At 33.1% G+C, this 16,617-nt stretch overlaps 1 protein-coding gene across 2 annotated transcripts in view; it reads right to left on the bottom strand.

Annotated features, from left to right (window-relative positions):
- Window positions 1-6,970: 6,970 nt before the first annotated feature.
- igl (IQ calmodulin-binding domain containing protein igloo) overlaps window positions 6,971-16,617 on the bottom strand; it is a 218,600-nt gene continuing 208,953 nt past the window's right edge. For both annotated transcript variants that reach the window (XM_088239720.1, XM_088240441.1), the window contains exon 4: window positions 6,971-7,308. In XM_088239720.1, coding sequence (XP_088095846.1) covers window positions 7,201-7,308 — 108 coding nt within the window. In that variant the 3' untranslated portion in view covers window positions 6,971-7,200. The remainder of the gene's footprint in view (window positions 7,309-16,617) is intronic.

Below are 16,617 nucleotides of genomic sequence, written 5' to 3'. Positions count from 1 at the left end.
AGGAGACTGCAGGGAGATATTGCGTAGATTTATATATGATACTATTAAGCGTGCTGTCCAGATGTTTACTAAAATTTATGTGTGTAATAATTTTTATTTGTAGTATTCTTTAAAAATATGCATGCTTCCACTTTCCATTATGTTATATCCCAACTCAACATAGAGCTCTTGGCCTCATAAAGTTATGTATACGTTTTTTTGTAATATGTATCTCGACTACTTTTAAATGCCGAGACAACTCACCAAATTTATACCACGACACTCAATTTTTTTTTTGGCTTAGTTTAGTAGTCTATCAACAAACAATTTTTTATTTAAAACCGCTGAATTTCCTCATCAGTGTCGTGACAAAACCGGAAGACATAGAAAAGTCGGTAAGTGGTTGTATAAAAATATTTACTAACATTTTTAGTTAATGTTTTAAATATTAATAGTATTCAATTTATCAATGTACGGGTTCATTATTTCTATTTTCTTAAGCCTAGAACAAAATGTTGATGATCAAATTGAACAAAATAAACTAAAAGTATTATTGAATTATTTTTGGTTATTCACGCTTGATTATATTGATATTACAATAGATTTGAATACTCGTATTGATTATTAATTTGGAGAAATGTTACAATAAAAGGTATTGATAATTCCTATAAATATTACAGTAGTAAGTGTTAATGGTCAATTTATTAATACGTAAATTACAAAGGATGCAATTAGGAATTAGATTAAATAAGTACATTTTTGAATTTTGTAAATTTATAACTTACAGATTATGGACATGTATTTTAAGTATATAGATTTAGTATTATAGTATCGTAGTGGAAAACGCAGTAACAGACGAAGCATTTTTGTGGGTCATTACGAGTATGTCAACATTACACAGAAATATCGATGAGAAGTGCTATTAACACGGCATAACAGCTCTGAAACAAAACTCTTTTAGTATCTCAAAGGCCTTAAAAATCAACATGTCTTCAAATCATATAATGCATTTTGATGTATGGAGTAGAGGGCGTTTCGGTTGTTTAAAACAAGTAAAGCTAGGGTTTCCTAGGACAGCGGTGCCCGTATTTCAACGGCCGTAGTGAACGGTGATGCGTTGGATAACCGTCGTAACGGTGACTAGAGTGTGGTTTCCTAGGAAAACGGTGTTATCAACACTATTTAACACCGTTTCCCTTGGAAAACACTCTCTAGTCGACGTTACGACGGCTGTCTACCGCATCACCGTTCACTACGGTCGTTAAAATACGGGCACCGCTGTCCTAGGAAACCCTAGCTTAAGAGTTATCGTTTAACAAATTAAACTGTTTTGTAAAACTAACAGTTTGAAGCAACGCGGGAAAAAAAATGGTACAAGCAGCTGCTGGAACAGTTCTACAAAAAATAATTAAACTGTTATTTATATTTGCGAAGAGGATGGACCGCCTACTTTGACATACATCCCTAGCTTCTTTGACTTCATACATCTTGTCATACATGCTCTTGGGTTCTGTCCGCTTTTGACATGACCAGACTTAAGCTTTTAGTTTATCTGATCATGCCACGTCTTCCTCGGTCGTCCTCGTCTTACGTTACCATTCATTCTCACCATATGTATTTACCATTCTTTCGTCATCCACTCGTTCTACACGACCAAACCATCTTAGTGAACCTTTTTGAATCCAATCAATTATACGTGTCATTTTGACCGCGTTCCTCTGTCAGTTCCATGTTTTACTTCCAACTTTATTGAAAATCAGTTTATCTGTTTCCAGACAGATGAAGAATACAATTCTGTGTTTGAACAAGAATCCTGGACTCGATGGCTACTCTCAGGTAAAAATCCTGAAAAAGGAAATCGAGTATATATAGCGGTTGGCGTCTTTGCCTACTATTCCTCGAGGTCCTTGGTTCGATTCCTAGCAGGTTGGACATGAAATATTGGTTCTAGAGGTTGTTTAAACTGTAATATTTCAGTGTTCCTGGACTGGCCCCTGAAGCTTAGGACTGATCCTTACAAAAAAACAAAAAAATATTTATCTTATTTTTTGTTTTGTACACCATTTTGTAAAAAGGACTTAACATATATTGTTATGGTATTTGTTACAATTGATATAGTATATAGTTTCCGCAAACCAAGTTTTGTAAAATTTCCATTGAAATTAAACGTAAAAATGGTATTTTTCAATAAAAAATTATAAAAAGCGCCATCTATGAATAATTAGTTTCATATTTTCATTTAGGATCACCTTGAGGTTGACAGTTGACCGTATCACAGGCGCGGGATGCGCGCACACATTTTTTATGCGCGAGCAGATCATGGATAAAATGTTGGTTTAAAATATGCGTTCTAATTTTTCTGAATTTGACCACAGATTTCACCCAATTTGTGTACTACACGACATTATAGTATATTATTCATTGGGTCAAATCTTGCACAAGATCTTTTATCAATTTCTGATCCATGTAATACCTACGAGTATGTAACAATACGTAAGTTCAGTGCTACGTGAAATTGGATATAAAAATTGTTTTCTTACACGCGGTAAAAATGAGAATATTTGATTGTACGCCAAAGTCTCTCGAAAATGGATGAAAAAAACAAGTAAAATGATTTAAATTAAAAATAACTACTTTTAACGACGTAACTAGTTCTCCTGAATCAAATTAATGTTCTGATAGATTTCCGGTTTCCGGGTTGCCATTTTTTTCAACGTTTATTGTGTTTTGACAGGTACGGGGTTCTCTTTCTAAATGTCAGGAAAACTCACAGACTCGAACTCGTGCTGTCACGGGCGTGTAATTTAAAAATTAAATAACTTGAAAAATTTTGTCTCGGTTCGATAGTGTATTAAGAAGAAAAAAAACACCGTACTTCGTCATTATTGAGGTTATAGAATTTTCATTATTTTCGCAATCTATGTACATACCAGCATTCATCATTTTAAATGTCTCGTTTGATAGATTATTTTTCATATCTGTTACTGTGTTTTCCTTGTACCAGCCATTCAAAAGAACTAATGTAACAATAAATCAATTTGGTATGAAAGATTGTCTAAATATTAAAATGTTATAATGCTACAGAGTTTATGAATTTAAGGTTAGAAAAGTATTGACATTTCGAACTAAAAAGTCGATAAGACGATTTCACAGCAATATAAAATTGACCCCTTTCAAATGTTGTTTGCATAATTTATTTGCTACTTCCAGATGGACGCCATCAGAACCGTAGTTCTACTTTAAATTATATTGCAAAATCATTCTGCTTTCAGAGCAAAAATAAAATTGACCCGTGAATTATTTTAATTTTTGAATATTTTATAAATAATCCAAAATAATATCAAGCCTGGAATTTATTACAACGAGAGGAAAAGCATTTTACAGAAACGAATATGGAATCCCAGGCATTTACTGGGCTTGAGATCTGTCATTCGCTGTTGTAAGTGGCCAATTTACACACTGAGTAAAGGAAATTGCTGATTGGTGTGTTGGTGTTGGTGGTTGTGGAGTGGTGTGTTTGGGAGCCATCTGGCGCGTACCACTTCTATGTATTTTATATGGTTAGAATCACACGGCTCTAGCGTGGTCTGTTTGATGCAGTCCCGATCCAACGAATTTTAAGGCTGCCATATAAATGGAAGGGGGTTATGGCGCGTCACAAATCACAACACACCACAACAATGTGTTTCTAGAAACGTCTCCTTAATGCATTGAGTCACTGTTCACAGCTATGCAAGCACGTTAAGCGAACACAATGAAAGATCAATAGAAACGACAGAAGAGCCTTCAACACACCTTACCACAGCACAACACGACACAAAAATGTAATCACGCCCTTCTCGTCATCACGACAGACTAGACCCCAACACAACACTACACAACCGTGTAATCCTACCTAAACGTTTATCATTCTGCCTATAGTATTTTTAGGCTTTGTCTAGTAGGTGAAACAATTCAGCCAGATGAATCCCATCTGCATCATAAAGGTTTCAGCTAAAAAATCAACAGATGTAAGCGTTGAGGAAATGTGGATGTTAAACGTAGGCAGAATGTAAAAGTGTACAAAACCACTTAAACCAGCCAATGAGTAGACTTCCGTATTCTCCTTTTAAAAATGTTTTTCCTCTCAGCTTGTCTATCAATATTTAAACATACTCAAAACATTTTTGAAATTGAGCCACTCAACGTAAGCAAAATTTTATCCCACTCACATTTGAAAACATGTTATATTATTAATTTTTAAATCTATAAAGTTTGCACCACTGAATTAATTATTTATTTATGTCTCTAAAGTTACTCAACGTATATTGAATATATACATTTTTAAAACAAAAGTGTACAGGTAATTATTAGCACAGATTAATCATAATTTTGATGTCACCTCTATTGTTTATTCTGACTTTGCAAATAATTAATCTGTCATTGTTTCTGTTAAACTTGATTCTTGACTCTGCACATCGTTCATAAATCTTGCAAAGTTAAATGGACGGGGTGATTAATTTCTTCAGCAACTTTATCGTAAAGTTTTAAAATCAATTTCAGCGTGTCACCCTTTAGTCAAACTTTCTTTCAAATGCTTGTCAATCTCAAACTGTCATAGTACTTACTTGTACAAGACGCAATCATAAGCAAACTTCAGCAATACTAAGAAGAAGCAGTTGGCTAGAATTTACTTATTTTGTTGGCGTACATATTTTTATAGTGGTTACGGCCACAGTATACCTTGTTTGCTATTTTGCGCCCTTAAATACACAATTCAGTGGCGTAAAAGATATTTCAAAAGCAAAACAATTTTAAATTTTCTGGCTTTATATTATTTTGACAGATTTTCATAAAACGAACTTGTTTTGAATTCGTTAAGGTTTGATTTCCGTTAAGTCGACACGATTGATTAAAAATAATCACAGTTTATATAAAAATAACAGTCATATGGAACAAATTAATGCCATATATTCAGAATTCTTAAAAAGTATCTGTTATTTGCTCCCAAAATTATAATACACTAAACATTAGCTTATTATTTTTAGCGTAGGTCTATCGCAAACAATTGGCTAATAATTAAATATAACATTAACGTGGTCCTGCTAAATTTAAATATTACGATAATATTTATTACTTTAAGCATACATAGATAAACGCTATTTATCTACTTTTAAATTTCATCATTCCGTTAAACAGAATTAATCCAAAGTATTTTTAAACGAAACTAATGTAGGTTTTGCAGCTACATAAGCAGCTTTCAATTTTATCAAATTAAAGTCATTCATTATAAGCAATATTATTTTTTTATACAAGTTTGCCATATTGAAATAAAAGCACTTTATTTAAAACAAGCATTCGTAATTTTAAATCAAAGTTTTTAACCTCAATTCTTGTAAGTTCAATTGAAATGGGACGTAAGCTCATAACTGACTCCATCATCTGAGATTAGTTTAAAGATGGTTGTTCATAATATCAAAAAGTGAGCTTACAACGCATTGCAACTCGATCGTCCAATTCATCAATCAAGTCAAAATATGTATATAAATAAAATTGTGTTGAATATTCTTTTTATTCTTACAGATGGAGGTCAGAGCTGAACAAGCTCCCGACGCCACTGTAATCCGTGTAGATCTATTATGACGGTCCCTATAAATTAATTCTCACCCTCCGAGCCTAGGTCTTCGAAGATCCGAGTAAGGGCGAGTGCTTTTATATCTAGTCATGCCTAAAGCTAGGGTTTCCTAGGACAGCGGTGCTCGTATCTCAACGGCCGTAGTGAACGGTGATGCGGTAGACAGCCGTGGTCTGTCTACCGCATCACCGTTCACTACGGCCGTTAAAATACGGGCACCGCTGTCCTAGGAAACCCTAGCTTAAGTCTTCTCTAAGCACAAGTCTTTAGTATTGGGCTATTAGGTTGGGGGTGCGTGCTCTTACATCCTCAGGTTTACCCGACGGTCCATGGCAAATGCGGGCTATATTGAATATGCAGTTAAATGTTTTCAAAAATCATTTCTATTTGATAATTACTCAAATTATTCCAAAATGTCACCAAGAATTCTAAAAATGAAAAAATTGTACCGATATTTATTTTGGTATAGTCATGAATGTCCTACTCATAGAATTAAGAATAGTCCAGAAACCGCATACGCGCATCAAACAGAAGGCGACTAAATTACTCATAAATGAGTAGTTATACGTTTTGACCCATTAGTTTCTTTGTAGACGTCGCTCAGTACGCAACTCCCGATTCGAATTCAACTATGCCGTGTTGCGTCGTTTTAAAGTGTAGAAATACTGCTGAGATCTTAAAGAAACAGGATGGGATCACATTTCATGTGTAATTAGCAAATGTATGTGTAAAGAATTATTTTTCCATCTGTCAGATTGTCGAAAAAAACAAAATGGATATATCGTTAGTGTTGCCAAGGTAGTAATTTTTTTACCCTACTATGCTCATCTAATGAAAGAACTAATGAAAATTAGATCTCGGATTAAACAACGCCGTGGTGAACATTTTAACGAAATTATCTTTAAAACATCAAATATTATTTAACATGATATAAAAATATCAGTTTTATGTAAAATAAAATTTGTTTTATATTTTAAGTTCAAAATTAATTAATTCAATTACTCTTATTAAATGACCCTTTACTAATCTACTCTGTTGTGTCAATCAATATTTCCGCGTGCACAATCAAATTTTAGAGAAATTAACAGATTGCTTATTTTTTACCTTACATTTGGATTATGATTATATTTTTCCCATCGTGCAACATTATGCGGCTACATCACTAATGCGCGCGGCGAAAGTGGGGCATAGTGGGGGATTTTTGCACACAGTCCGATGTATTCAAATATGATTCTACGCTCCTTCTGGACTATTCTTAATTCTATGGTCCTACTAATAAAGCAGAAATCATTGGGTATCTGTTGAAAAAATGTATCAAATCCAAACAATATTAGGCTTTTCGGGATCAATGGCTAATGAACTGGACGATCGATATTCTTTCTTGTTTTTCTTCTACTGTCAAATCATTGCAAGTAATTTACAAATAAATAACATTGGGGATCATTAAGCGTAATTTTGCCTCGCGATGATGCCGAGGCTCGGTAAGTTACATAGAAACATCTTATTAAATCTTTCGTGCTGACGATTTCATGGGCACGGGGCCTTGACATTTTATAGGAAGGTAGGTTAGTTTGGCTGGCTGACAGCTACAGATGTGAGGTTAGAATTTAGTTGTCAGTATCCTTGCGGACCTTGTGTCCTCTGAAGGACGCTTGGATCTTGGTCGCAGCCTTGTTGAGTTCAGGATCTGTGAGGTCTATGTCCAGTTCTTCAGCCTGCGAAAAGAAAAAAAATAGGTTAATGATTGTCGATTGTAAAACAAGCTTCTAATTAGTTATGAAACGGATAGTGGTTTGGCCGGATACCGGATATTCGGCGAGCCCCTAAGCCAGATGGCCGGATAAAAATTCCATTGCAGAAACAATAATTCTTACAAAGACGGCCCATATGCATGGCAGTAAAAAATTATAATTATGCTTCACAAAAAATAACGAAATAAATTATATTGAACAAGTATCGCACGCAACTACACTGGCTCAGTACCAGGCATAGAAGAAACATTCACATTCTATCACTTCTTCACAATATTTTAAATAATCCCACTTCGCCTGTTTATCTGAGAGAGCTCATCCAACCTCTTTCACAACACGGACTATCTCTTCGTTCTAGTAACGAGAGAACTCTTTTAATACCCTGTCATCGCTCTAATTTTTTTGCCTCCTCTTTCACAGTAGTAGCCGCTCGATTGTGGAATAATCTACCCACTAATGTTAGAGACGCCCCTTCTTTATTTACATTTAAGTCAAGATTGAAATGTCACTATCTAAATATTTAAATTGTTCCTTTATCCTTCTTCTTTCCTTCCCATCCCCTCTCCTCTCTTCATAGTAAAGTGTTATTTTTTTTAAATTCATATATTTATTTTTGTTAATCTTTGCTTTTAATTTTTGTATAAAATTGTAAGATTCAATATGTCCATGTATTTATAAATTTCTCAAACTGAACGGTTTGGGTAGGTAGGAAGAAATTGCCTTAAGGCAATATGCCCGCCCTTATATGTATATTTATTGTATATGTATATAAAGTGTCAATAAAATAAACAATTTTCAAGAGTGTTAAAAGTTTTTCTAATAAATAAATTAACATGTAACAACAGATATGAAGAACATTTAAGAGAAGGTAATATAGAAGTCTAGGCATCTACAGGGCTTATGACCTGTCAATGGCTGGTTTAAGTGGCCACGTTTAACACATAATGTTTTTTTGCCAGTATACGCACGATATTTATTTTTCTTGTTATTTTTAATATTGTGTTTTATATTTGTATATTAAACTCAACTCATTATATTCTTATATTTAAAAAGGCACTTATGCCGTATAATAAATAAATATATATTTTTTTAATTACAATTATTGTTATTATCTTGTCGAAAACTCCCGTCCAAAATTCTGGTTCTATTTCACACTCAGAACTGATCCTTTATTCGCCTGGAATATATGACAGTAAATAATAATATTATGCTACATAAAATTGAGTGATAATTCCAATTGAAGAGTGGTTTTTGAAATTTCATGTTTAGCAACTTTCAAAGTGGTTTTATATAACTTTTGTTGAATCCAGGCCATCAAAGAACTTGACTTAAGATATGAATTTCTGTAAACTCTTGAGTAAACAACAAACTTCAATCTTCTTGGCTTAATCAATATTGTGATGAAAAGCATTTGGGTTTCATTAACCCCTCACTGCCCAAAACTCAGCCAAATTGATGTTTGAAGCATTAACTTTATAATAACTTTTTTATCCAATATATTACAATATTTTTTTTTTTTTGTATGAAGAATTTTTTTATAATTTAATAACTAACTAGTTTCGGCAAATATTATGTCTTCTTCAACGTTAATTACAAAATTAATTACACAATTACAAAACTAGTTACTAGTAACTTAACTAATTACTAAATTCGTTTTGTAATTAACCCTGAAGAATGTATAGTATTTTGCCAAAACTAGTTAGTTTTTAAATTAAAAAAATAAAGTGGTAAGTTGTTTCATTGTAATATATTGGATAATAATGTTTCATAAAGTTAGTGTTTCAAATATTTAAAAAATATTTTTTTTTTCTTTAAAAAGCTTGTGTGAAATCGGTCGGTATAAAATAAATATGTAGTTAAAAAAGTTGCTTTTATTTATTTTACTATCAAATATTTTAATTTGTGCACAACTCGGGACTAACTAATTTAATTTGAATACCTAATTTGTGTAGACAGCAATAAAGTTTTACAATTCACTTTCTTATGACTTAAAAAATATACAAAACATATACGTATTAAAAAAACACCTATATAAAACAGTTCTTACAGCCCGTGTGACGAGTGTATGTGATGTTATTTTATCGACTTTTTATTAAAACTATTTTATATCCTATTTTATATCTTTTTTTATATCCCCCCATACCAGCACTTTTGCTGATTGGAAATATTTCTTACAAATAAAATATGTAATTTGTAAAGTTAAAAACGATGTATTTTGTCATAAATAAATAAATCTAATCTAACTAAATTGTAATTAATTTTCAAACGGCGGAATACGCCCATTGAAATTTGATTGAAGTTACGAGAAATCTATTGCCAGCAATGTCTTAAATATGTTTTTATGCGGCAACATTTATTTCCTAAATAATCAAATAGATCTAGTCAAAGATTGAAATAATAAACTTGATATCCCTTATTGTAAATCAAGAAAGGAGCTCTGCGTTGGTTTGGACATGTAGAGCGAATGGACAGCGAAAGAACGGCTAAAAATATTGCCAATGCGAATGTTGATGGATGAACAAGACATTCCTGATATGACATGGGAAGAAGTCCAACATGCCATGAGACATACGAAGAGCAAAAAAACCCCTGGCTCTGATGGTATAGCTATCGAAACCATAAAATGCGGGAGAGAAATTCTTCAACAAGCAGTTGTGACTCTATTGAATAAATGTATGGAAGAAGAACATATACCAGAAGAATGGAACAACACAACGATCACTCTCCTTCACAAAAAAAGTGACCAAAGGAAGTTGTAAAATCATCGACCTATTAGTTTGTTGACTTGCACAAGCTGTTCACAAAAATAATTAATAATATACTCTAATAAAATAGACGCATACCAACCGGTAGAACAGGCAGGATTTAGGAGAGGTTACAGCACGAACAATCATATACAGACTCTGAAAAATATCATCCAGAAATATAATGAATATAATATGTCATTACAACTAGCATTCATTGATTGATTCTGTAGATATATGAGCAGTAATGAAAGGTTTAGATAATTGTAGAGTGGATCACAGGTACTCAGAACTCCTGAAAAACATATAAAATAATGCCACTTCTATTGTACAGCTCCATGAACCAAGCGAAAAGTTCCGAATAAGAAGAGGAGTAAGACAAGGTGATACAATATCCCAAAAAATATTTACACTAGCTCTGGAAGATGTCTTCAAAACTCTTGACTGGAACGACAAGGGTATCAACATCAACGGCGAACTTATTAGCAATCTCAGATTCGCAGATGATATAGTCTTATTTGCTAAAGATGAGAAAGAGCTCGAAAACATGATAAACGAAGTTAATACAGCATCCCTGAAAATAGGCTTGAAAATGAATGCTTCAAAAAGTAAAGTAATGAGTGATGCAAACCAATCATGTAACATCTTAGTGAATGGACAGATCATTGAAAAGGTTGATAATTTTATATACCTAGGACACGAAATAAACCTCGGGAAAGATAATCAAGAGGTAGAAATAGAAAGAAGGCGAGATTTAACATGGGCCGCCTTTGGTAAGCTCTCATATGTCCTAAAATCTCCGAAGTATTCACATTACTTAAAGAAGAAACTTTTTGATGCTTGTGTTCTCCCTGTACTGACATATAGCTGTGAAACTTTTGTGTTAACGAAATTTTTTTTTCACAAATTAACAATGACTCAGAGAGCCATGGAAAGGAGAATGCTGGGTATTTCGTCGAGAGACAGAAAAACCAATACATGAATTAGAGCGAGAACAAAGGTCACAGATGTGGTCCATAGGGCTGCCAACCAGAAATGGAGCTGGGCTGGTCATGTAGCCAGAACCACAGACTCTAGATGGACCAAAAAAGTCCTGGAATGACGACCCAGAACGGGTAGAAGAAGTGTCGGCAGGCCTCAGACAAGGTGGTCTGATGACATAAGACGAGTTGCAGGAAGTGGTTGGATGCGGTTGGCTCAAGATAGGGAAATATGGCGACTAAAGGGGGAGGCCTATGTTCACCATTGGACAAGAGACGGCTGATGATGATGATGATGTAAAATACATAGGAATTAATTTATCATCTTATCTCTTCCAGTCTAGATCAATGCTAATGCTATATTATTATTATCAATCTTATTCTTATCTTCCTTGTTTCATATTGTTATCTTTACCGGGACAATGCCTGCGTTCGAACTAATTTTGAGCGAAATCTTCCTATGTTCATGTCCGCACGGGACGTTTCATCTCTTTCTTTATCATGAGAAAATCTAGAGATAAGACATTCGCTTTGGGACAGTTACAGAAATGACCCGCGCATTCGACATAACATAATTATTTAACGGTGCGCGTGCCTTATAGTATTCTAGATAACATCCATAAAATATAAAGATTAATAGGTCCTTATGTATTTGAATGAATGATGATGCAAAAAAATAAAAAATATTACCTAATTGCATATATACTTTCTTTATAATACATTTGAAGTAAATTATTTTAATTGGTGGCAAATTTTGGGGGGTCATTGCCTCACTGTTTGTAACTTACGTACACCTCTTGTAAAATGCAAAGAAAAAATATAATAAATAAAACAAAAATCGTGGCCATTTATACAGAAAAATGTTAGCATATGGAATACGATTATTCTCTAAATAAACAAGTCAAAACATTGGAGCTGTGCCCAAAGGATCAACACAAAATATTTCAGAACACCAATATTTACTCGGCATTTGAATAAATATGAATTCATTCTGCAAATATACTATTTAGCATATAAATTTTCTACATTAGAGCGCAGACGACAGAATCCTGTAATACACATACACATATGTAGGACATTATACCGATGAATGTATATATTATTATGTATTCTTTGTTTTTTTCAAACATGTTTATATTTGACTTTATATCGAGGCTTTATTTATTTATTTATTAACGAAATTAGTCCATTAAAAAACGGCAACAACAAATCTTTGTAATGTATCTTTCCTGTGATGAGTAGCTAGTACTTATTTTATTTAATTAACAAATTTACCGAAAATGTCCAACTTAAACAAATTATACAATAGAGTGGGCCGATGACGTATGAAGTTTTTTTATTTTTTTAGACACCAAAGTGAAAGGGGTCTAAAAAGTTGCGTTTTGAATCACATTGAACGTAAAAATTATTTAAAAAAATATTTCATACTTCTTTTGGCCCTCAACCGAGGTTTGAAGTTTATCAGTGTCTGAACATTTTGTAATTTATCTATAATGATAAAATTATTTTTTTGTTAGTAAAGATATAACTTAATCTCATTACAAATTCGAACACGTTTTAAAACTACCGAAATGCAAAAAGTTTACACTCCGTGGAACTGATTCCGTTGAGCGCCTGGCTAATATTGACGAAAACAATGGCTCATTAAAACAATGCTACCTATTTATCACAAGACAAAGTGCAACTCACGCCCTTAGATGCTTATTTAATAAGGTTTAATGCACATTATAAAAATAATTGGACTGATTTTCTTACCTAAATACAAAATGACAGCTGGTTTAGCGCAAAAAATCGACTTTTTCGAAAACTTCATGCTCTGGTTTAGAGCCAAAAGTAGTATCGAATATTTTTTTTGTTTTTTTTTTTCATTCCAAGTAATCCAAAAGGCAACTTTTTAGACCCCTTTCATTTCAAATTTCGGAAAACATTGTATCGGTCCACCCTATTATACAACGAAAAACAATAATAATACAGTAACAAATAATAGAAGGAATACAACAAAGAAAAGTAACGACAAGTTAATACATTAGACAGGCATTATGGAAACCAGATTAATTCTACAAATATACAGTCAATTTATTGGAAATATTTCTTCAGCCTATTTGTAGAAACACTCAATTTACAATCAAAATAATTTAGATCTTGATTTTCATTTACAAATCTAATCATTCTGGGTGGAGGCGTATGGAAACCATAATTAGTCTCATGATGACCGAGGAACAGAATTTCATTATTTCTGAGTCTACGTGAAGGAACATTAAGAGATATTTGTTGGAGAATAGTCGGGACATCAAATAAACTATGAAGTATTTTAAACATGCAAATAAAATCTGCATTAAATCGACGTTGTGAGAGACTGGATATAATCAGGAAAAGTTCCAAGTCGGTATAGTTATAGTGATCTCTTGTGATTCCTAGTTTGTACGCAATTTTTTAAATAAATTTATGCTGAACTTATTCGATTTGATTTTACACTACACCCTCCCTCCCCCGTGATGTGTAATTAGTACACAATGCGTCTAATAACTATAATATCTTTATAAATATAATAAATATTGGGTTTAGATTTTTAGTATTCCTCCATTACACATGTACGTATCGACTGAAATGATTTGTTATTAAATAATAAGTACTTATTAGGTACAAAAAAGCATTTTATCAGAAATCGGGGATAAATTACAAATATCATCAAAAGTATACTCTCAGTCAGTCACGTAATTCGGTACTATATAGCTACTCGGTAGCTCTCGGGAAGTTGGCGCGGGTGCACGTTTTGCCTTGTTTATTTTTTTTATTAATAAATTTCATAAAAAGTACATGTTTTTGTAAAATTCTAAACAGTGACTTACACTGTTTTAGTTGTTTATTTATAGGAGTTTATATAATTTTAAATACGAGTACATGAGAAAGAAAAATAAAAACATTGGATATATAAAAAAAAACATTAAAAAATAATACATTCATACTAATTAAAATTTAATGTTGTTTTTACACGCGTTCAAAAAATTTATTTATATCAACTTTATATCTATACTAGCGATACTAGCGATACTCAATGATTTTTTCATGTTTTCAGCAGTTAGATTTGAAATATTATCATATTTGAATTAAATTATGGTTAATTAAAACCATTCCCTATAAATATTAAATTTTTACCTTTTTTAATATATTTTTTATGTGAAGTGACTACACAGCACCGTAACGCGCGGGTGTATTTAGGACAGTAAGGGAAAGGTTAAATGTTTCAGATGGGGAAGTGGGGGGACCTCGTAGCATCACTCTTAAGTATTAATTTTTGTACTTTTTTCATTGAAAGAAAGTCTTTTTCTATTCATGGGAGATTAACCCGATATGAGATTAGTTAATTACGGCTCTTTAGAATTACGCCGGTCGTAATTACGAAATGATACCCGATTAGATTACTTATGAGATTTATTTTTCACAGAGTTTGCGAGGTAAGAAGAATTGAACGTAGGTTTGCAGAAAACAGCCAGCCATAGAAAAGTGAAACTGAAATAAATGCACTTTTGTGAAAAGAGTGAATAATCAAATCTACACAACAGTTATAATGTTTTTCACCATGACAAATGATAAATAACGCCTACATTAGGTTTTTTTCATAATACAAATATAATTTAATTATGAGAACTTATAATATATGAAATCAAACAATGATTTGAGTCTACTGAACGCATTATTTTATTTTTTATTTCGTTACAATTGTTTCGCCTTGTTAGGGCATTTTCAAACGAATGTGAAGATTAGATGGATTGATTTTCCTCATATAGTTATATAATTCAAGGTACATAAAATACTTAAAGGTACTTAAAAAGTAAAAAATATAATTAATCTTATTATTTACTTAAGCAAATTGTTTTTTTACTTGAGTGCGGGTATGGGCAGTAGTAGTAGTAGTGGTAGTAGTGGTGGTAGTGGTGGTAGTGGTGGTAGTGGTAATAGTGGTGGTAGTGGTGGTAGTGGTGGTAGTGGTGGTAGTGGTGGTAGTGGTGGTAGTGGTGGTGGTGGTGGTGGTGGTGGTGGTGGTGGTGGTGGTGGTGGTGGTGGTGGTGGTGGTAGTGGTGGTAGTGGTGGTAGTGGTGGTAGTGGTGGTGGTGGTGGTGGTGGTGGTGGTGGTGGTGGTAGTGGTGGTAGTGGTAGTAGTAAGAGTTAATATATAATATTTACCTAAGTAGTAGTTTTAAATAATAATAAAGGTGATTTTATTTTTTTATCGTTAGTGTTATTCAAAATTGTTTTAATTTCTTCATAATTATGTTTTATATTCATTGGTTTTCTTTTTACTGACTCAAAATATTTCTATTACCAAATTATTATTTTTATCAATATTTTTATAACTGGTTATACAAATTTCTCAACCACGTCGGGAGTCAAACCCGAGGTCTCTTGCATGGTAGGAAAATGCGCTGACCATTACACCACTAGGCTGACATTTTTTTTTTAAACGGTGTTTTTATGACTAGAATATTCCATAGTCCCTGAACTGGTACCTGTAGCGCAAGACTGATCATCTTGCCTTCTTGTAACAAAAATGATCAAGATAAGCGCGATTGGTGTATCAATGCAGTGCCCTATGCACCATTAGGCGCGGAAAGGGAATGATGAATATAAAAAAATGTATTTTTTATATTTTTTAGACTTTCCGATTTGCAAATAAATCAATTTGTATTAAATGCTATATATTACTAATAATTCTGATTACATGTTTAACTTGCATATTGCATATTTAACTGTAGAAGCAACTATTATGTAAAAGGTACAAAGTGCCGTTTATTTTAATAAGATAAAATAAAATTCATTCATAAGAAAAGCGATTTGCTTATGAATGTTGATAAATCGAAAGTGATTGTTTTTGAAAGGGATGAAAATATAACTAAATGTGAGATCAGTGTGAACGGAGATATTCTGAATCAGGTAGAAGAATTCGTGTATCTGGGAAGTATGTTTACTAGGGATGGAGAGGAGAGTGAGTGCCGGGAACAGGGTGAACGGTGCACTGAAATCTACTTTGGCAAACAAATGTTTATCGCAGGAGGCTAAACTAGCAGTTCACAATGGAGTTCTAATGCCAACTCTAATGTATGGGAGCAAAGTATGGAATTGGAAAAATTACGATGAAAGTAGGTTAAATGCTGTCGAAATGCGATACCTCAGGCAAACATGCGGTAAAACGATGTATGATAGGTGCACAAATGTCGAGATCCGTGAACTGTGTAAGGCTGAGACACGCATTATCGACAGAATCAAGAAAGGGGTGCTGCGTTGGTTTGGACACGTAGAGCGAATGGACAGCGAAAGAACGGCTAAAACGATCTACGATGCGAGTGTTGATGGATGCAGAAAACGAGGAAGATCGAGAAAGACATGGCACGATCAAGACCATAAAATATTTGTTCTCCGAATTACAAATTACTTCGGAGAGCGAATATTAAATTGCGTCGTTCCAAGATTGTTCAATGATCTCCCACAAACCATCATTAACATGAAAGATCTTCAAATGAAAAAAAAAGAACTGAAGAATATCTTCTAGA

This window comes from Micrasema longulum, unplaced genomic scaffold (genome assembly GCF_059751315.1).
Source record: "Micrasema longulum isolate JH-2025_06_02 unplaced genomic scaffold, ASM5975131v1 h1tg000003l, whole genome shotgun sequence".
In the NCBI taxonomy this organism is placed as follows: domain Eukaryota; kingdom Metazoa; phylum Arthropoda; class Insecta; order Trichoptera; family Brachycentridae; genus Micrasema; species Micrasema longulum.
Note: the sequence above shows the minus strand (reverse complement) of the source record. Positions and strands in the feature narration are given on the sequence as shown.